At 40.6% G+C, this 22,105-nt stretch overlaps 1 protein-coding gene and 1 pseudogene across 1 annotated transcript; one reads left to right on the forward strand and one right to left on the reverse strand.

The window, feature by feature from the left end:
* Positions 1-1,814: 1,814 nt before the first annotated feature.
* LOC139947389 (uncharacterized) lies at positions 1,815-4,481 on the reverse strand (annotated as a pseudogene).
* A 2,523-nt stretch (positions 4,482-7,004) lies between these two features.
* LOC139947131 (b(0,+)-type amino acid transporter 1-like) lies at positions 7,005-21,717 on the forward strand. The gene is made up of 12 exons (XM_071944980.1): positions 7,005-7,155; positions 12,819-13,080; positions 14,504-14,749; positions 15,142-15,267; positions 15,695-15,800; positions 16,631-16,675; positions 17,066-17,189; positions 17,653-17,756; positions 18,414-18,510; positions 19,083-19,232; positions 19,835-20,003; positions 20,550-21,717. Exons 1-12 carry the CDS (start codon positions 7,144-7,146, stop codon positions 20,627-20,629), a joined length of 1,521 nt encoding a protein of 506 aa, XP_071801081.1. The 5' UTR covers positions 7,005-7,143; the 3' UTR covers positions 20,630-21,717.
* Positions 21,718-22,105: the final 388 nt, after the last annotated feature.

The raw sequence follows: 22,105 nt of genomic DNA on the forward strand, positions 1-22,105 counted from the left end.
CTCTAAAAATAGATCAAATCGATGAAGTCATAAAAAAAATATTACTTTTTTCCCATCAAAGTGCACTATTGGAAAATAATTGTTTTTCAAAGTTATACACCCAAACAGAATAAAAAAAATTCCCCTGCACTTCGACGTTTTTGGAATGATATAAAGATAAAAAAGCAATACTGGGAGCAATTTCATTTTTCTAAGAAAACTCCATCTTTTCATGGAATCGCCCATAAGCGATTTGTATAACTGACAAATCAATGACGTATCGACACTAAATAGTAAGCGAACTGCACAAGTCATGATATTATATACATTATAAATTTTATACGCGATGTAAGCGATGTAAAAACTAGCGATTCGTATAGCCTAACTGATAAAATGTTATATCGACAACATATCATAATAGGCGCTGTGAACAAGAATAATTTACATTGTTGACAATTTCTCATATGAAATGCAGTTAATACGCGAACTGACTGATAATACGACAGTAACTTTTAAGCGACTTGTAAAAGTGGTTACCTATGTTGATCAACGTTTTTGAAAGTGAAAATGATGACAACATTTCGTAAGCAATTCGTACAGATAATAACTAATCTGATAAAAACCCTAATAAGCGATTTGTATAACTCACTGTGTGATAACTCATACGCGATTTGTTTAACTGATTACTGATAAAACTACAATACACCATAAGCGAACTGTATGACTGATTGCAGTTTCCCTCATTTTACTTTACTGATAACTGGATACTACAATACCTCATAAAAAAATCGATAGGTACGACTGATCAATGATATAAATTGCCGTCTCACATAAAATATTTGTATAACTCACCGATTTACTAGATGATAGTAAATACACCATAAGCGATTTGCGTATAACTGTAAACCGATATACGATTTGTATACTGAATTTATAAGTTAACAACTCTGAATAAAACATAATCGAAAGCATTATCTTCATTTCTTCGAAGCTTCCCTTAAAGGCAGTGGACACTATTGGTAATTACTCAAAATAATTATCAGCAAAAAACCTCACTTCGTAATGAGTAATGGGGGCAGAAAGTTATACATAGCCTTCTAAAATTCTGACAAACTTTTTTTTTTTTTTTTTTTTTTTTTTGGGGGGGGGGAATAAAACAAGCTGTTACGAACTGCTTACCAACCAAAAGGACCTTAATGAGGTTCGTCACAATCTAATCCAAAACGCGGCTACATGCGCAGCCACTAGCCTGCAAGTGGTGGCGGACGTGCGCCCAGCCTCATTTTTGGTAAGAATTATGACGTCATGCGATGCATGAATGTTAAGAAAGGCGTATGCTAAAAAGACATGCGCCGTTTTCATGATGATTTGGGTTCTTTATCTAGTTGCAAATGTTCGTGGTCAGTGATCTACATTGGTTTTCTTATCATTACATACTGTCAAGGAAATTGTGTATAAGAAGTTAAGGAAAACATTTAATGTCCACAGAGGGTGAAAAGGAACATGATTTTCTGGTGTCTTTACTAGGTACTGACGTCACAGCAATGGCGCGCGGCACCCAATGCGCGCCCGGATTGGTGTATTGGGGCTTCAGAATGTTGAGCTTTGAATTCGTCTTGGCACATTGAGTTTCCACTGCACCGGCTGAAATGTCATCGACATCATACTCTCCTTTAGTATGGCCTTCAAGGCTGGACGTTTAGGCGTAACGAGTGAAACTGGACTGAAGCGTTTTAAGCAATTCACAGGCGAGTTCCATCAGGCAGCTCTATACCATAAAGGGCGGGGGGGGGGGCTACACGATTCGATTTGCAGTTTCCAATAGTTTTCTTTGGGATGTTTTTCATGATGCTTCTCGAAAGAATGTCTTTTTAATGGCGATGAACACGGTGCAGGTGCCTCCAGAATGACGGTATAAATAACAGTTTAGTTAAACAAGACCCTACCAATAAAGCCTGTTTGGTAAATGTCTTTTTAATGGCGATATCGAAGTGATTATGGGTTGAACACGGTGCAGTTGCCTCCAGAATTTAAAGGTACAAATAACAACTTTGATGAACAAGGTTCTACGGATAAAACATGTTTCGTATAAGTCTTTTAATGTTAATATCTAAGTCCTTGGGGTTGGATGCAGAGTGCAGTTGCCTCACCCATACGGTACAATAACAACTTTGATAAACAAGGTTCTACAAAGAAACTTGTTGTTGGTTCAAAGTGGTGTTGAGGGGATTAATTGTGTATGGCCACCGGTTCATATTGTGTCTCATCTTCCTCCCCTGTGTTTGTGACGTCTTCGTATTGGTGAGCTGGATGATTGCCAGTCCCACCGCGTGTAACACCCTCAGCTTTGCTATCGCCGAGAACTTGTTGGTTCACATACCCACTGGTTGACTGTGTGGTATCGGCCTTTCTGACACCCTTACTGAAACTTACTTTGATACCCGAGGTTTTACTTTCATGCGTTAAGTTCTCAGCTTCAACACTTTTCTTACAGCACCGACGGAGACATATGATCAAGATAACTACAACAAGTGTGACAGTTATGGTGATAAATACCGTCGGGAGAACAAACACTAATAAAGGCGAGAGCTTCGAGGCTTCAGATGTGGGGTCGGTAACGGTGACATTGACCATAGCACTGTCGGCATCACCCAAAACGTTTTCGGCCACACACGTGAAAATCCCTTGGTCGGATTTCTCCACCGGTTTTATATGCAGAATCTGTTCTTGTTGAAGACCGAACCTGCCTTGCCATTCGTCGTATTTCTGTGTGCCGTTTGGGGAGATCCATGTTATTTGAGGAGCCGGAATGCCAGTAGCTTTACACACAAGAGTTGCAGTTTGTCCAACCACGGCTGTCACAGTCTGTTGATCCACTGTGGCTTTCGGAGGTTCACATGAGAGGTCTTGAATGACCAAGTCTGTTATCACTGAACCCTCATGTATTGGTCCTTCGCAACGAGGCTCAACATACGGTGGATTACGGCCCAGCCAGTTTCGTAGACCTGTGAGTCTACAATCACACTGCAGTGGGTTGCCTTCTAGCTCGAGTTTAGACAAAGCTTGATTCCTCCCTGACAGTGCAAACACGACTTGGATCAGGTTGAAACTCAGATCCAGAAACTGAAGGTTTTCACAGTAGCCCAAGACACTCACCGTGTCGCGAATCAGATTAAAGGCCAATGTCAGATTATGTAGGTTGGTCAGGTCGAGAGCACAGTCCTCTAAGTTGACAAGTTGAAGCTCGTTTCGGGATAAGTCTATGGTCAGAATTTGAGTCATCAATCGAAACATCTGTGAGTTGACGCTAGTGAGTTGATTCCCTGCGAGATACAGACTCTCCAACGACACCAGACCTATGAAGTAATCAGGATGTAACATGGTGAGTCGGTTGTTGGTGATGGAGAGCTCAACTAAGTTAGACTGGTTGGAAAATACTCCTCCAAACAGAGACGTCAGGTCATTGTCATCGAGATACAGTGACTGTAGCTTGAAGAGATGGTCCAATGCACTGGATGTGATGTATAAGAGATGATTGTTTGATACGTGTAGCTCTGTCAGATTGGCAAACCCTGATAGGGTTGTTGAAGACAGGTTTGCCAGCAGGTTGGTATCGGCATTTAAGAACTCTAGAGTGTCGGCCCAAACTGGTTGAATTAAGGAATCGAATGAGTTGTTGCCGATGTCTAGTTTCTTCACTAGGCGTCTACCTTGACTAAAGTACTTAATATTCGCGAAGTCATTGAACACATTGCTGTTTAAATTTAATTCGTTGATCTCCATATTGTAGAAAAAGGCCCCCCACGCCTGGTTATGACTAGCGGAAATTGAATCAATAGCGATGTAAGCTCGGGCATTTAACTCATCGATAAAAAAAACGAGTTCATTGTGATCTAAAAGCAGGGTAGTGATAGGTTCGGCAATTCTCACTAGGAAATTTCGTATTTGGTTAAATCGAAGACTAATGATATCACATGTAGAGGCGTCATCACTCGAAAGAAAGTATACTCTGGTTATCAAGTTATGATCTGCGGAGAAACTTTCCAAAGCACCGCAATTTGGAACTCCTGTTATTGTGGTTGTTATCAAGTTATAGTCCAGCAAGAGGCTAGTGAGAGAGCCGAGTTGACAATCTGACGACAAATCGGAAATGATGTTGTGTTTGACTGACAGCTTCAGCAGGCTACTACTCAACTCATGAGATCCCAGTAGTGACGTGACATTAGAGATGTTATTGTAGTCGAGGTACAACTCCTCTAGTTTCCTGAACGTGCCATCAAAATCGTCTGGTACCAGCCCAGATATGTTGTTGTGGCCTAGATCCATGATGAGGGCGTCTGGGTAGTTGACGGGGATGCAGCCGAGATTGAGTGAAGTGCAGTCAGCCGTTGCAGTGACGTAGTGTAACGACACTGCGCATGACTGCATGTCGACGATCCAATAATATCGACGCAGGCGACGAGGCAGCAGGTCAGTAATGCTACACCTTTAAGTTGACCCATTTCCATCTGAGTATAAAAGACGAGGAAAACAGATTGAAGGAACTTGGAGTCAATGCTGCCATTATATCTGGTTAATGTTTATCGATAGGGCTACATAAGAGCATGCATTGGGGAATTATGGAAGAGTGATAGTGGAAAATTGTCTCTGTGCCCAAAACACCCTTCGAGCATTGACGGAATATGTTTTACTTTCACCATGAGGCAAAGGCGCATGAGCTGACGGGTATAGGGGAGGTTAAAGTGCACACCAAAACAACCTTGGTTTGATACCCTGCCCCCACCCACCCAAAAAACATTAATAGTATTAATAATTTTATATAAAAAAAATATAATAAAAAAAGCCTAAAAAACACACACACAAAACACACACCCTTACTATAACACTGTAAGGTTTTGGTAGATCTTTCTGTATACACCCAAACCAAACAGTGAACTCCTATAGTGGCCATCATATCTCATAAAGGCTAGGAGGACTGATAAGAGAAACCAAACATAACCGGCGTTAAAGACACCCTCCGTCAAAACTATAATTATTAAACTAGAAATTCCGACTGTCTCCTTTTCCTGGAACACAGATTGTCAAAGAAGCAAACCAAATCTTTCAAATGTCTATCCGCCAGCAAGAATAGTATTTGGTATCTTTTATACTGATCCGTTCCACCTATGTCATCTGTCCATCTCACTGCTGGTCTGCCCCTGCTTCTCTTCCCCTCCATTCTTCCCTGTACTATCGTCCTCTCTGCCATGGTGGTAACTGGCGTCTCTACTGATCCGGTCTACCTCTTTATGTCATCTGTCCATCTCATTGCTGGTCAGCTCCTGCTTCTCTTCCCCTCCATTCTTCCCTGTACTATCGTCCTCTCTGCCATGGTGGTAACTGGCGTCTCTACTGATCCGGTCTACATCTTTATGTCATCTGTCCATCTCGTTGCCGGTCTGCCCCTGCTTCTCTTCCCCTTCATTACTCCTTTTACTATCGTCTTCTCAGCCATGGTGGTAACTGGCGTCTTTACTGATCCGGTCTACCTCTTTATGTCATCTGTCCATCTCGTTGCCGGTCTGCCCCTGCTTCTCTGCCCCTCCATTCTTCCCTGTACTATCGTCCTCTCTGTCATGGTGGTAACTGGCGTCTCTACTGATCCGGTCTACATCTTTATGTCATCTGTCCATCTCACTGCTGGTCTGCCCCTGCTTCTCTTCCACTCCATTCTTCCCTGTACTATCGTGTTCTCAGCCATGGTGGTAACTGGCATCTCTACTGATCCGGTCCCCCTCTTTATGTCTTGTGTCCATCTCACTGCTGGTCTGCCCCTGCTTCTCTGCCCCTCCATTCTTCCCAGTACTATCATCTTCTCTACCATGGTGGTAACTGGCGTCTCTACTGATCCGGTCCCCCTCTTTATGTCTTGTGTCCATCTCACTGCTGGTCTGCCCCTGCTTCTCTGCCCCTCCATTCTTCCCTGTTCTATCGTCTTCTCTGTCATGGTGGTAACTGGCGTCTCTACTGATTCAGTCCACCGCTTGATGTCATCTGTCCATATCATTGCTGGTCTGCTCCTGCTTCTCTTCCCCTCCATTATTCCCAGTACTATCATCTTCTCTGCCATGGTGGTAACTGGCGTCTCTACTGATCCGGTCCCCCTCTTTATGTCTTGTGTCCATCTCACTGCTGGTCTGCCCCTGCTTCTCTGCCCCTCCATTCTTCCCTGTTCTATCGTCTTCTCTGTCATGGTGGTAACTGGCGTCTCTACTGATTCAGACCACCGCTTGATGTCATCTGTCCATATCATTGCTGGTCTGCTCCTGCTTCTCTTCCCCTCCATTATTCCCTGTTCTAACGTCTTCTCTGCCCTGGTGGTAACTGGCATCTCTACTGATCCGGTCCACCTCTTTATGTCATCTGTCCATCTCATTGCTCTCCAAACCATCTCTTCTTACTATTTTGTCCACAGAATCTTATCTTCCTCAATTCAATTCCCTTTCTGACTTTCATATCTATACACATCTTTTGCAAAACCCATTCGTTTGTTTTCTTGTCTTTCAACGATAGTCTCAGCAGCCTCCGATAACGAATTTATAGTTTTGTGAACAAAATATTGGCATGAAAATCAATGAACATACCGTTAAATAAACCTTGGCGGGAACTAAACTTTGGGCGAAGAAAATGGGCCTTGACTTGAGACGAATTGTCGAACTAAACCATGACTTTTAGAACCCCATAGTCACAGCTCGACTCCAACAGCGCCCTCAATTGACAGAAACAAAGTTCCCTGAGTTTTGGCGTTACAGCTGATCTCATTTAAGATCAGTGGAGTGGAACGTAGTGTAAAATTTTGCATTCAATTTCGCTATACATCTACCAGCTTTATACACAGCCGTACAAAAGAGTCGGCCAAATAGCTTTAAGGTTTTGTTAAATCTCACAATAGAGAAACCCCTTTTCTATGAATCTCTCACAATAGGTGTTGTGAACTAGTGACTGTTTATTTAACAGAACCTGTATTTGGGTAGGCCTACAGCGTTTGAGCTGATAAAACTCGACGAGGAAAAAACATATAACTTTGAAAAAACACACACTCCCAGCGACTGTTCACTGGAATAGAAGAAAAAGAAGGGGGAACCTGCAAATCTGGAGGTGCCGATCGGAATCTTTGGTACCAACATGACCTCAAAGGTAAGGAACTTTGATTGATCAACTGTTATCAATACAAGAGCTCATGTTTAGTGCTTGGGTGGGAACCAAGGCCTTGTTTTATGAAGACGTTAAAGGCAGTGGACACTATTGGTAATTACGCAAAACAATTATCATCATAAAACCTTTCTTGTTTACGAGTAATGGGGAGAGGTTGATTAAAACATTGTGAGAAGAAGCTCCCTCTAAAGTGACGTAGTTTTCGAGAAAGAAGTCATTTTCCTCGAATTTGATTTCGAGACTTCAAATTTAGAATTTGAGGTCTCGAAAGTCAAGCATCAGAAAGCACACAACTTCGTATGACAAGGGTGTTTGTTTGACTTTTTGAATGGAGTGTCTGAAGAGAAAGGTCAATTGTGTTTATCCTCTTTTTGAGTCGGGCATAAATGTGTTCAGAAAGTAATGGGCTTTGAGTAACAAGATCTTTTTACTTGCCATCCTCCTTCCAACCCCACCCCCCCCCCCCCCCACCTCAAAGGTGGTGGGGATACTTAGAGTCCATTTATGCAACAGTGAGTCCCCCGTGTTGGGTGTATAGTGTGTACACAGTGTATTAGTGTGCCATGTTTTTCCTGGCCTGCTTAACAGATAGTATTTTGTATACTTAGCGTGGAATGCAGGGTTAAGGCACTCGTGTATGGAACGCCAAAGAGGCATTAAATCATCGGTGATGGTCTTTTGCAACCGGTGATCAAATTTTTCATCGGTGGTGGTCCTATGCGATCGGTGATCAACTTTAGCAATCAGTGATAAAACACGATCGGTGGTCCATTTTAGCGATCGGCCATGCATATTCATGATCGGTGATGGTATTAGCGATCGGTCATGCATATTCACGACCGGTGATGGCTTTTTGCAATTGGTGGTCAACTTTAGTGATCGGTGATGACTTTTTGCAATCGGTCAACTTTAGGGATCGGTGATGGCTTTTTGCAATCGGTCAACTTTAGTGATCGGTGGTGGCTTTTTGCAATCGGTCAACTTTAGGGATCGGTGGTGGCTTTTTGCAATCGGTCAACTTTTGCAACCGGTGATGGAATTATGCAATCGGTCAACTTCAGGGATCGGTGGTGGCTTTTTGCAATCGGTTAACTTCAGGGATCGGTGGTGGCTTTTTGCAATCAGTCAACTTTAGGGATCGGTGGTGGCTTTTTGCAATCGGTCAACTTTTGCAACCGGTGATGGAATTTTGGGATATCCGAATTTTGCGTCCGGTCGGTGCAGGCCTACTTCAAAACCTATGATTGTGTAGATTATGGATATTAATTGTTGTTATTTTCTAGTTCACACCACCGTGGAGGAATAAATTACACTCACCAGCGGGTTGACTGACTTGCCAAACATTTTTAGAAGAGTACCATTTTATACCCAGATAACATACATACATTGGGCAATCAGTTATTCCAAATTATTACACTATTGCAATCAAGATTTATTAATATCTACAATTTTTGGGGTATTTTATAGCAAAAAAAATCTCAACAAATTACATTACTTTGTCATTTTGGAATTGTTTCGACAATCTTAAGACATTCTGTGCCACAGCTTTGACACCCTGCCTTGACAATTGCATATTATGACCAATGTCGGTTCAATGCCGGCCCAATGGTGGCCGTTACCAAATCAGTATTGGCACAAAACAAATTGTTTTATACCATTATTTGCCAAAATGGTGTGCCACTTCGAAACCAGTATTGGCCCAGAAAAAGTTTTCTATACCATTTTGTCAAAATGGCGTGGCGCTAAAAAAATAAGTATTGGCCCAGAAAAGATTGCCTATGGTGCAGCTACAAAACCAGTGTTGGCCCAATAGAGGTTTTCTACCATTTTGCCAAAATGGTGTGCCAACAACAAACCAGTAGACAGATGACAGAAAGTAAAACTTTCATTATCAGACGAAAATTCAACCAGCATTTTAACTTGTAAGTTTTTATTAATAAAATAAAAATGCAAAAAGTATATCAAATATATTAAATTTAAATGAAATTACTTTGCAATAAAAAAGTTCATTACAATAAAGTGTAGTTGTCCATGATAAACAAAAAACATAAAAAATGAAAAACAGCAGCAATGAATAAATCAAATTAAAAATGCTATGCAAAAACCAATAAAATAATAAAGGAGGTATACATTTTAGAATTTTGTTTTATTAATAGTATTCGGTTTCTCAAAATGCCGTTACCATCAGGGGTCGATTTCACAGAGAGTTAGGCCTAGTCCTAACTTGGGACATAGTCCTTGGAGATATAAGAAACGTATGGCTAGTCCTAGGTTAGGACGATTAACTCTTCCTAACTCGAGATAAGACTATAGTCTTAACTCTTTGTGAAATCCACCCCAGCTTCAATAACTTGCATGGGCTAATTCCTTTTTAAATATCAAGTCGATTTAGTAATTAGAACATATTTCTTTACCGTTTTGCCAATGCCAGTTTTGGCATGATTGGCCCCGAAAAGGGTTTTCTATATATGACACCATTTTGACAAAAATGGTGTGCAGCTACAAAACCAGTATTGGCTCAATGAGAGGTTTTCTGCCTGTTTTCCCAAATGGTGTGCCACAAAACCAGTATTGGACCACTGCAGGTTTTCTACCACTTTCCCCAAATGGTGCACCGCTACAAAACCAGCATTGGCCCATTAAAGGTTCATCATTTTGCCGAAACGGTGTGCCGCACAAAACCAATATTGGCCAAGACAGGCAAACCTCCGTCCTAACTAAAATAGTTTGCCTCTATAAAACCGACATGGGCCCAGTGTAGGCACTTTACTAGCAAGGACATGACGCTTGACCGGAAGAAGGCCAGCACTGGCCCAATTCTGGCTCAATATCATCATCATAATTAACGGCACCGTATCGAAACTCGACGCCGGTACATGCCACCATTGGCCCGATACTGTATTGTTTGTTAGGCTATAACTGAAAAAAGTTTGAACATAAGTTGTGAAGTTCTTGGGATATTGTCCAACTTCCGGTTGACCTGGAAGTAGAGCTAGGTCAATATGGGGGCCAAATTTTGTTAAGGTTAATCCTTAATGCTCAAAGAGTCTCTAAGTAAAAAAGGGTTTGAAAATTAGTGGTGTAGTTCTTGAGGTATGGTCCCACTTCCGGTTGACCCTGAAGTAGAGGTCAACAAGGGGACACATTATTTTTTCAAAGTTAATATTTAACACAAAGGAGTGTGCAACTGAAAAAAAGTTTGAAAATCGGTTGTATAGTTCTTGAGATATGGTCCCACTTCCGGTTGACCCGGAAGTAGAGGTCAACATGGGGTCGCGGAAACTGGAACAAGTTTGAAATAGGTTGTATAGGTCTTGAGATCTGGTCCCAATTCAGGTTGACCCGAAAATAGAGGTCAACATGGGGTCACGGTTTTCCAAAGTCTATAACTGAAACAAAAAATGAAGATTGATTGTGTAGTATAACTGAAACAAAAAATGGGCCAACTTCCGGTTGACCCGGAAGTATACTTCTTGAGATATGGCGCTCTACTAAGATTTACTAATTAAATATGCAAATGAAGATCACAAGGTTAATTAATTAATAATTTAAAACAAAATTACGTTTAGAGTAAAGCTTATTTTCAAGCTTCAATTTTATATAAGATTTAACTCTTTTATCGTTATACTTTATACATCCCCCCCCCCTAAATTAAGAACTTTATACAGTACGTTTTTCGCTTTGGATTCAATTAATACGTGCCTCTCCGTTTATTACAAGGAAATATTTGTATAATACTTTACCTAGCCTTTTATAAAACGTGTTGAGTGCGTCCCGGTCTGTGTTTGTCCATCACATTCATGATGCACATAATATGTGTTTTCCATCAAAACGGTTTTTGTGTGGTCATAATGTTCTCACCTCCGGGTCTGTTTACACAGGGCTACTTGTATGATATCAGATTCCCCCTTACACACAAAACTATCGGTAGAGACTCTTGTTCAAAAACATTTCCCTTCACTGAATATAAATATTTGTATTTCCCCGGTATACACCATTTCCGGAAGACGACAACCAATTGTGGGACATAGATAACCCTTCCACACCCTCTCCTATCCATTATTTATTATTATTATTATTATCTTTTTAGAAAGAGCTGATTAATTTGATGTTTGTTGCGTTCCCCCTTACATAGTTATAAAATGGTACTCTTCTAAAAATGTTTGGCAAGTCAGTCAACCCGCTGGTGAGTGTAATTTATTCCTCCATGGTGGTGTGAACTAGAAAATAACAACAATTAATATCCACAATCTACACAGTCATAGGTTTTGAAGTAAGCCTGCACCGACCGGACGCAAAATTCGGATATCCCAAAATCCCATCACCGGTTGCAAAAGGCCACCACCGATCCCTAAAGTTGACTGATTGCAAAAAGCCACCTCCGATCCCTTAAGTTGACCGATTGCAAAAAGCCATCACCGATCCCTAAAGTTGACCGATTGCAAAAAGCCACCACCGATCACTAAAGTTGACCGATTGCAAAAAGCCACCTCCGATCCCTTAAGTTGACCGATTGCAAAAAGCCATCACCGATCCCTAAAGTTGACCGATTGCAAAAAGCCACCACCGATCACTAAAGTTGACCGATTGCAAAAAGCCACCACCGATCACTAAAGTTGACCGATGCAAAAAGCCATCACCGATCCCTGAAGTTGACCGATTGCAAAAAGCCACCACCGATCCCTAACGTTGACCGATTGCAAAAAAGCCATCACCGATCACTAAAGTTGACCGATTGCAAAAAGCCACCACCGATCACTAAAGTTGACCACCGATTGCAAAAAGCCATCAACGGTCGTGAATATGCATGACCGATCGCTAAAATGGACCACCGATCGTGTTTTATCACCGCTCGCTAAAGTTGATCACCGATCGCATAGGACCACCACCAATGACAAGTTTGATCACCGGTTGCAAAAGACCATCACCGATGATTAAATGCCTCTTTGGCGTTCCATACTCGTGGACACTCCAATTTTTTTTATTCAATTCACTTTATTTCCAATTCCAAACAATTAAACATAACACAAGGCAGTGAATGAAGAAATGTTTTACAAGCAAAAACAATAATGATAATACATGAGATAACCATGGAGGGCTACTTCTACCTCCATGGGAAAAGTACAATAATACAACATTAATTACAAGCAAAGGCAAAATATAATTACGGAAAACAAAACAAAAACCAGTACAATGCACAAGGTGATGGAGTTTGAGGGGGCCCACAAAAAAGCAGTAAAGCAAAACTAGGTGGAGAGAGCAAGGAAAATGTAGTGGCATAACAAACCAGTTTACACAAAAGAAACAAACACAAAACAGTGGGCGCTAAATAAATACTAATAAGGTTTTGCTGGTAACCTGTTTCTATTAAGTAATACCTATAAGTTCTGTGCTCAGCAAGTTGTTTGTGCTTTACATGTTTATGCTTAGTTCCCGCGCCTGTTTTCATGGATACAAATGCCGATGTGTTATCTAAAAACTACATCCATCTGAGTTGTGTGTGTTGGCGTCCGTAGGCCCGGATGGGTGTGATTAGGGGCGGGGCTTGGCTTTTACATGGGATCCAACCTTGGTATTTTGAACGAATGAATTACTAAGCCCCTCTGTTATAAACCTTTGGGTAATTCAACTTTAACTCATTGCAGAGCGGTGAAGATGAGAAAGAGATCACCACGCCGACTAACGGAACCACCCATCCGACTAATGGAATCAACGGCGGAGCTCCTCACCAGGATGGACGAGTCCAAATGAAAAGGGAGGTTGGTCTGGTGCGTGGAGTCGCCCTCATCGTCGGGGCGATGATAGGCTCTGGCATATTCATCTCCCCAAAGGGAATTCTAGTCGGGACAAACAGCGTTGGGATGAGCCTGGTGTTGTGGATATTTTGTGCCATAATTTCAGGGTTAGGTGAGAAGCTAAAATAAACACAACACATCACCCATCTTGGCTAAATTTTACAAACCTGGTTGTGGAGCCAAGGACTCTAGAAAAACTTAAAGGAACACGTTGCCTTGGATCGGACGAGTTGGTCAAAACAAAAGCGTTTGTAACCGTTTTTTATAAAATGCATATGGTTGGAAAGATGTTTTAAAAGTAGAATACAATGATCCACACAAGTTTGCCTCGAAATTGCGTGGTTTTCCTTCTACTGTGCGAACTAACATGGTCGGCCATTTATGGGAGTCAAAATTTTGACCCCCATAAATGGCCGACGTGTTAGTCGACGAGGTAAAAGGAAAACCACGCAATTTCGAGGCATGTTTGTGTGGATCATTGTATTCTACTTTTACAACATCTTTCTAACCATATGCATTTTATAAAAAACGGTTACAAACGCTTTTCAAAGACCAACTCGACCGATCCAAGGCAACGTGTTCCTTTAACTAACTCACTGTAATCCTACTAGCCAAGAATCTAGGGGGGCAAAGAATGAAGTTTCAGTTTGTGATGTGGAGGGAAAACCCTAGGAAAATATTTAAGGGACAACCCACGTATTCAGGTATGGACTCAAATCCAAACTACATAGTGCTCCCGGTGGGGTTTGAACCGGGGTCATGAGGTGGAAGGCGAGTAAAGACACACTACTCCAATCCAACATCATGAGGCAGACTAACCCGGGTCAGGGGTAGTGTGACCCCAGTTCTTTTTTGTTTTTTGTTTTCTCAAGTTCCCCCAAAAAGGCTAAGAGCCATTGCATGGGCTACAAGCAGAAAAACATAATTAAAGAACTCAGTGGAGCTGAAGGTATATGAATATTCCTCTTAAAGGCAGTGGACACTATTGGTAATTGTCAAAGACTAGCCTTCACAGTTGATGTATCTCAACATATGCATAAAACAACAAAAATGTGAAAATTTGAGCTCAATCGGTCATCGAACTTGCGAGATAATAATGAAAGAAAAAAACACCCTTGTCAAACGAAGTTGTGTGTGTTTAGATGGTTGATTTCGAGACCTCAAGTTCTAAACTTGAGTTCTCGAAATCAAATTCATTGAAAATTACTTCCTTCTCGAAAACTATGGCACTTCAGAGGAAGCCGTTTCTCACAGTGTTTTATACCATCAACCTCTCCCCATTGCTCGTAATCAAGAAAGGTTTAATGAATTACCAATAGTGTCCACTGCCTTTAAAACAGTCTAGATGGGGGAAACATGCACCTGGCAACAGAGATGAGCAGTGCGTGGAGTTAAGCTGCCGGGACGGCTCCTTGTTCTACATCTCAGCAGATCAAGAGTGTATGGATGAGAGCTCTAGAATGAGTTATATTGTTATTAACCGGTAGTTCTATATGTAAACAATCTGTTCTCTTTTTTTCTTTTTTTCTCTAAAGGGTCGTTATGTTACGCTGAGCTCGGAGCCCTCTTCCCCACCTCAGGTGGTACCTACATCTACACTCTGTACGCATTTGGAAACCTTATGGGTTTCTTAGTGGTTTGGATGACGACAATTATCATAATACCCTCTTCAGTTGCTCTTTTGGCTATTACGTTTGGTACCTACGTAGTTGATTACGTCATTCCTGGTGACTGTGCGCCCCCAGCGACAGCTGTGCAACTATTTGCAATACTGACCGTCAGTAAGTGTACTTTATAATGACTAAAAATTGTTCCATACCGCACACATAAACCCTTGTAATTTGATTGGTGGACTATACGCGTCACATGTCATACTGTTTCATATAGGAGTCCCATATTTTTCAATATAGGACTCTGGTGACGCTTCACAGCAGTCCTTCGAGAGTGGCCTACTACTAGAACTTACATTGAGTAGGCGCCACAATGTATGGCTATTGACGCCGAACGTACTAAATAACAGCTGATCTTAAATTAATCAGCCGCTTTAGGCCTATATTACCTCATCATCTTAATCACCTTGTGAAATGTAGCAGTCCATATTCCACTCTAGATTATATTGCTGAAGAAAAGGACCAGATTTTATGAGTTATGCCGTTCATTGTTTCTCTTATAGTGCTGATCGTGTTCATTAACTGCATGAGTGTCAAGGTCGCCAGTGGCTTGCCAATCTTCTTCTCTGGGGCAAAGGTCATGGCACTCGTCATCATCATCGTCGCAGGAACTGTTAATTTATGCAAAGGTTAGGTCACAAATAGCATCTTTTATTATAACTCAAGCTGAGAATAATTATGTTGAGCATCGATCTATTTTTGTTCGCATTTAGATTAACCCAATTGGGTGTAACTCTGCTGAGTATAGCCCCTTGCATTGACCGCCATCTTTGATGAAACGTTCTCTGTGAAAGGCCATCATTTTTTGAGAGTCGTGCGCAGCGCGTACACGCATGCACTACGTATGGCAGCATTGAAACAATTGCCTTAGATCAAAGATGGCGGTCAGTGACGTCACGCGCCACCCATCTATTGATATGTTGCATGATATGACGCTTTATGATCTAACCAAGCCATCCACTGCGCTACTCAATTTGGATATAATATATTTCACATTTACTTATGATCAACAATAAAGCCATTCCAAACTAAACTATTTTAAAACGGTGTTTATAGGTGAAACACGGTATTTGAATCCTTCTGAGGCATTCTCTGGAACTTCGACTGATATCGGAGGCTATGGCACTGCACTCTATCATGGCTTCTGGGCATATAGTGGATGGTAAGTATGCTTGGCCTTAGACTTGACTCAAGTCCCAATCCGGTAAAAGTCATTGTATTGTCAGTCCCACCCCCATCGCCTAACGCCAGAAAACTTCTGTGCAGCCGGCATGCATACAATAGCTATTGTTCGCTAGTTGGCACGCCATGCTTAGGGACCTCTCGCACGAGAACGGGACTTGTATCAAGTCTAGCTACAGGTTTAAACTATCACGCACAGTAACATGCCTAGTAATGACGATGACTAGAGCAAGCTAGTCAAATCGTTGAGACCAATTAAAAACTCACTGCGCAGTAGTGAAGTTAATAACGATCCACTTTAAGCTCAAGTTTAAGGTCGACCGATTTTCTACCTTCCGCCCAGGTAGTAGTTAAATAAGCAGGGCAGCTATTTTCAGTTACTGAGAAGTCTCCCAAATTCCGAACTGCACTCCGCTGTAGTAGTCAAGAATATAAAGCAAGATAGTTTTCTAAAGTACACAATCTACCTGACAAGATAGATACATACAAGGTGTTACCACAAACCAAATTTATTGATACCTCACCATCCATTAATTCAATGCCTCAAATCTCATGTCTATTAAGAGTTGGCTCTATACACTTGTCAGTACAACAATAACGGAGACGCAAGCAGGTTTCTTTCTTAAGTCGCTGTTCAACCTTTTTTTTTTTTACATTCTGTTCAGTTCACTTAAACAATACCAGCTTATCGGACGAATATTAATGTGTTCTGTTTTCTTTTAAAGGCAGTGGACACTATTGGCAAGTGAGAAGACTGGTCTTTCACAAACACCAATAGTGTCCAGTGTCTTTAACTTTTATTATATACAGGCAAATTCTCAACAATCTGTCGGAGGAAATTATCAAACCCCAAAGGTGAGTTAATTTACATCCATTATTTCAATATGCCATACAACAAATTAACGCACATTAAGTCAGAACTACAATAATATTAATTGAACAATGACTCAATAATAAACAGCAATTTAAAGACAACATTTAGGTATAAGGTAGGCGAAAATGCTTTCGTTCCCCCCCCCCCAACATAATGGCTCTACAAACATTTATTACAATCATGGTACAACGTACGATGTTAACATAGATGTAGGACGAATGAAGCAGCGTTAGTGTGATACAATGCCAATAGCTTACGATACACATAAGTTTTGGAATACGAGCCAAGGAACTGAGGTTTTTAAGTTACTAACACACACAATCAAAGGTTATTCTTCAACAGTATTGTGCTATTCTATCTTTTCATTTCAGAAATATTCCTCTGGCTATTATAATTGCTGTGCCAATGGTAACGGTGATATATCTTCTGACCAACATCGCATACTTCACTGTAATCTCGCCCGTAGAGCTGTTAGCTTCTAGCGCTGTGGCAGTGGTAAGTGAAATAACGTGTGTTGAGAAACTCTTAGATTGGAAGAAATTATAAATAAATAGGGCCTAGTAAACTTGCGGGTACAACCTTGTGTAAAACCTCTTTTGTATGCATGTTGGCTCTGAAAACAACGTCTTTCTCCTGAGTACGAGCAGAGTACTGATTCGGCTCATGCTAGCTTGGCCAGGCGGTTGTTTTTACAAAGTGCGCATGCTTTACTTACATGTACGCCTTCAGGGCCTCAGATGAGAGGACGGATCCTGAAGCCGAATCCAAAGCCAAAGCCGTGGTTTCGTAAAGGGCCTATAGGCTTCCAATCAAGTCGTTCGAGTTAGTACGTCACTTTGCATGTACGTTGCTAATCAGATGTCGATCACAGGTGTACTAGAGCACCCAATCCTGCTCCTTGCACTGTTCAAAAAGTTAATTTCAAATTTCATGTTTGTGATTCTTTAAATGACTACAGACGTTTTCTGAGCGATGTTTGGGCATTATGGCGTGGCTGATTCCTCTGGGTGTTTGCTTATCAACCTTCGGTAGTCTCATTGGGGCGCTTTTATCAGCTCCAAGGTAAATATCAGATGATGCTTTATTAAATTATTTTATTGCCATTGCATTGTTTTAGAACAGGGTACGCTTTATCCTACAAACTTGTTAGAATTAACCGTGATTCGGGTATCGTGGGGGCCTTACTTTTTTCCGGGTCAAGTTGATCCGGAAACTGGCTTAGAGATTTGATTTTTCCTCAGATTCTATGTCAGTTTGAACCAATTCTTGGTAATTTTAAGCCAGTTTCCGCCTTTCGGGCCAACTTGACCTGTATAGACATTTTAATTGGTTATTGTCAAAGACCAGTCTTCTCACTTGGTGTATCTCAACATATGCATAAAATAACAAACCTGTGAAAATGTGAGCTCAACTGGTCGTCGAAGTTGCAAGATAATAATAAAAGAAAAAACACCCTTGACACACGAAGTTGTGTGCTTTCAGATCCTTGATTTCGAGACCTCAAATTCTAAATCTGAGGTCTCGAAAACAAATTCTTGGAAAATTTCTTCTTTCTCGAAAAAAAACAGTTTGAAATAAAAACCGTAGACGAGTTATCGTTTCCCTACGGTCTATTGGCTGCTCACCGGTGGGGCAGCCGTGTGAATGTGTCAGGGCTGGGGCATCGCAGGGTTTAGCAATTAATATTTTACCTGTTCATTTTGTTGTTTTTATTTTAAGAATAACCTTTGCTGCCGGAAGAGAAGGTCATATGATCAAGGTCATGTCAATGGTCAATGTCAAGAGATTGACCCCACTTCCGGCAATCGTTCTACAGGTGAGATGCTTTTATAAGGAACTTGTCAAGTACATGTAAGCGTTTTTCAGGCAGTAGACAACCAACTTCAATGCAAGCAAAACATACGAAATATTTGTATGGGTACTTTTGATTCTATTTTGAGACTGCCTGGTATGGTTGCCTATGTAAACTGCTTCGTGTGATGACGAGGCCTCAACTCTTCTCCCACACATTTCAACAATATCCGTCAATACCTCGCGCACCATACTTGAGTTTAATGGTCGAATTAATGTAAATACTGCACACCGCTATGGCGCATGCGTTTCTGTACATCGAAGTGAAAGGTTTATAAAAATGCATTTGAATCCATAGCTAATGTACCTTTTACCACTATAGCTTGTATTGCCATTTATCCAGAGTAATTACAAAACGTATATACAGACCCTTTTAACCGCGTGACAGTAGGGAACAGAATTTCGGCACAGCCCTTAGCCTAAACCCAACTTGCCAGTAAAGATGGCATCTTTCTGGAGTTATTCCCGCAGCACAATATTATTCCTGATCAGTCTAACCAAGAATGATCAATATGTTTGTCCATTTTCTTTACGCAGGGATCAATAGGTATCTTGCTTATAGTTATAGGAGACTTCAATTCCATCATCCAATTTTCTGGTTTGATATCTTGGCTGTTTGATGGCGCTGCATTTTGCTCTCTGTTGGTGTTACGTCACAAGTACCCGGATAGACCAAGACCTTTCAAGGTACGGGAGGATTACTTCATTGTGGTTTTCAAAATAACCGTTTTCATGAGGATTATGTAAAATGATTAATTGCTAAGTTCTGAATTTCAGTGACACGTTAAATGAAAGTTTTTGTCTTCCTAAAGTTCTTGTCTTTGTATAGAACTTTCGATTGCAACTTCACAGCCCGAGTTTTTGCCAACTCGAGGGTGGATAACTATACGGAAAGCCATGAATGATAATCAAAACCGGATAGCCATAGTTTCTAGAAATGTTACTGCACGGCACCATAATGTAGCCCGAGCCCTAAATGTAGCCCCAAACATGTACCTAAATGTTTGGGACTACATTTAGGTCAGGCTACATTTAGGGCTCGGGCTACATTATGGTGCCGCACATGTTACACAGTTCAAAAATATGTAGAATTTGTTGGCAACAAATCAAAAGAGATTTTTCAGCTTCAGAATCTTTACAGAAAATGTTGAAATTGGTCAAAAAAAAAAATTGTAACAGGATTAATTGTTTTGCTATTCATTCTGCCGGCCGTGCCAACCGGCGCACTTTGTTTATCAACAATGGAGTTGAAGCTAATTTTCATTATTTCTTATTTTGGCGGGTTATAGGTCAACATTGTGGTGCCAATCATTGCTATTCTTGCCTCAGTGTTCATGATCTTGGTGCCTCTTATCACCCAACCAACACTGGAGTACCTCTACGCTTTACTAGTAGTCGCAATCGGCATTGGTGTCTACTTTGTCTTTGTCTCAGGGAAGCGGCAACTCCCATTCATGAGTAAGTCAGGTCGTGTCCAAATGAGCGGCTACAACTATACGGCTGCGGCTAAATTTCTGCGTTTGTCATGCGTTAAAGAACATGATGTCCCTAGCAACACATATAGCAACAGTCGTAGCCGTAGCTGTAGTCGCCAATTCGGATTACGGACTAATTAGTGGCAGTATAGGGAAATGGATGTGGCTTCAACATGACCAATTACGAATTCTCAATTCGGCAAGGTCAAGAATATTGCAACTTATTTATGCAAACGTTCATCATGCAAAATGTCAGTTTTAAGAATATTAAAGTAACAATTCTTTTCTGAATAATCTTAATTTGCAGTGTTCTGACTTCAAAAAGATACTATGGTGGCCCAAAGGTGACATCAGACGGCATATTTTAATTTTCCCTGTCATCCAAATAAAACAGAAAATTCCTGAACACCTGATATCTCAAAATTCGCTGTGACCTTCCTTAAACAAATTAATTGTAAGTTACCACATACAAAATAGTTCTTGTTATTCTGAGACCTATAAAGCATTGTTCGTGTTTTTTCATCTACAGATCAGTTCACGTTGTTCAATCAGAAGCTATTCCTTTTGAGCCCATCGACCCACTTAGAACGAAATCAACATCATTCATAGATCTTCAGTCTCAAGCTTTGATGTTTCTGATCAGCAGAGTACTTCTTCGAGTCCATGGCCCAATTTCATAGAGCTGCTAAGCACACAGATTTGTTTAGCATGAAATTTCTTCCTTTGATAAAAACAGAATTACCAACCAAATTTCAATTTGTTGCATATTGATTGTTACTGGTATTCAGCTGGTGTTTGCTTATCCCGAAAATCACATGGACATTAATTGGTTGCCATCCTGTTTTTACCAAGGAAGAAATTTCATGCTTTTTTTCTTCCATTATTCTCTCGGGATCACAGCTTTGACGACCAATTGAGTCCAAATTTATAAAGGTTTGTTATTTTATGCATAGAGATACACCAAGTGAGAAGACTGGTCTTTGACAAATACCAAAAGTGTGCCTTTTAGGTGCTAATTTGTCTCATATGGTTTGTTTTCTTTTCTTTTTTTCCCTTTTTCTTTTTTTTTTTGGGGGGGGGAACACACACGACGCATTTTTTAAAATGTTTCAGTTTATTCGAACGCCTTATAGACACTTTATTGGTGTAGACATGCGCTATAATCCATTTTTGTTTGTGTTGTTTTTTAGTTGTTGAATATTGTTGTTTGTATCACTTTGTGCATTGTCTTATACCCAGGTTGGACTGATATTCCATTTAAGTAATTGCGTGCCAGTCTTGGAGGTTTTTCTGCAGGTTGTCCTCAGTCTTTATTAGAGTGAACTCATTTTTTTCTGATCTATGGATGTATCCCTTTGTCCACAATTCTTTATGATTTCCTTTTAAAGCAATTGGACACTTTCGGTAAGCAGTATTGTCCAAGGCCCACACTTCATGTATCACAATTTTTATATAAAATAACAAGCCTGTGAAAATTTAGGCTCAATCGGTCATCGGAGTCGGGAGAAAATAACGGGAAAACCCACTCTTGTTTCCGCACGTTTCGCCGTGTCATGACATGTGTTTAAAATAAATCCGTACTTCTCGATATCGAGAATTGATATTGTTTTAATGTTTTCTCTAAAAGAATATAGCATTTCATGGAATAATATTTCAAGAGAAGCCTTGCACCATTACCTTCTGTAAACCCTTCAAGTTATTTGTAAATCTGTGATTTTTTTTTTCTGTACCAAAGTGTCCAATGGCTTAATGCTATATTGTTTGTTTGTTTTTTAAAGTTGTATTGTACGAAATTTGCAAATGATTAATAATAAAATATATCTTATTATTATTTCTTTATAACTATTAAGAGTAAGCAGCTGCATGTTGATTTAAATCAGTTTGTTGTAAAAAATAAATTGTTAATCGCCTAAAACTCTCTCATTTGAAATGGTGATTTCTATACTCCTTGCCTAATCGGCGTGTAATCGTAGGGAGCCTAACTGTAGTGCAGTGGCCGTAACATAATTGTATTTGACACTATTGGTGAATTAATTCATAAATCTGGGCTCAGGGTCCAATTTATTGCGCAACGATGTTCTGCTA

This window comes from Asterias amurensis, chromosome 14 (assembly GCF_032118995.1).
Source record: "Asterias amurensis chromosome 14, ASM3211899v1".
Lineage (NCBI taxonomy): Eukaryota > Metazoa > Echinodermata > Asteroidea > Forcipulatida > Asteriidae > Asterias > Asterias amurensis.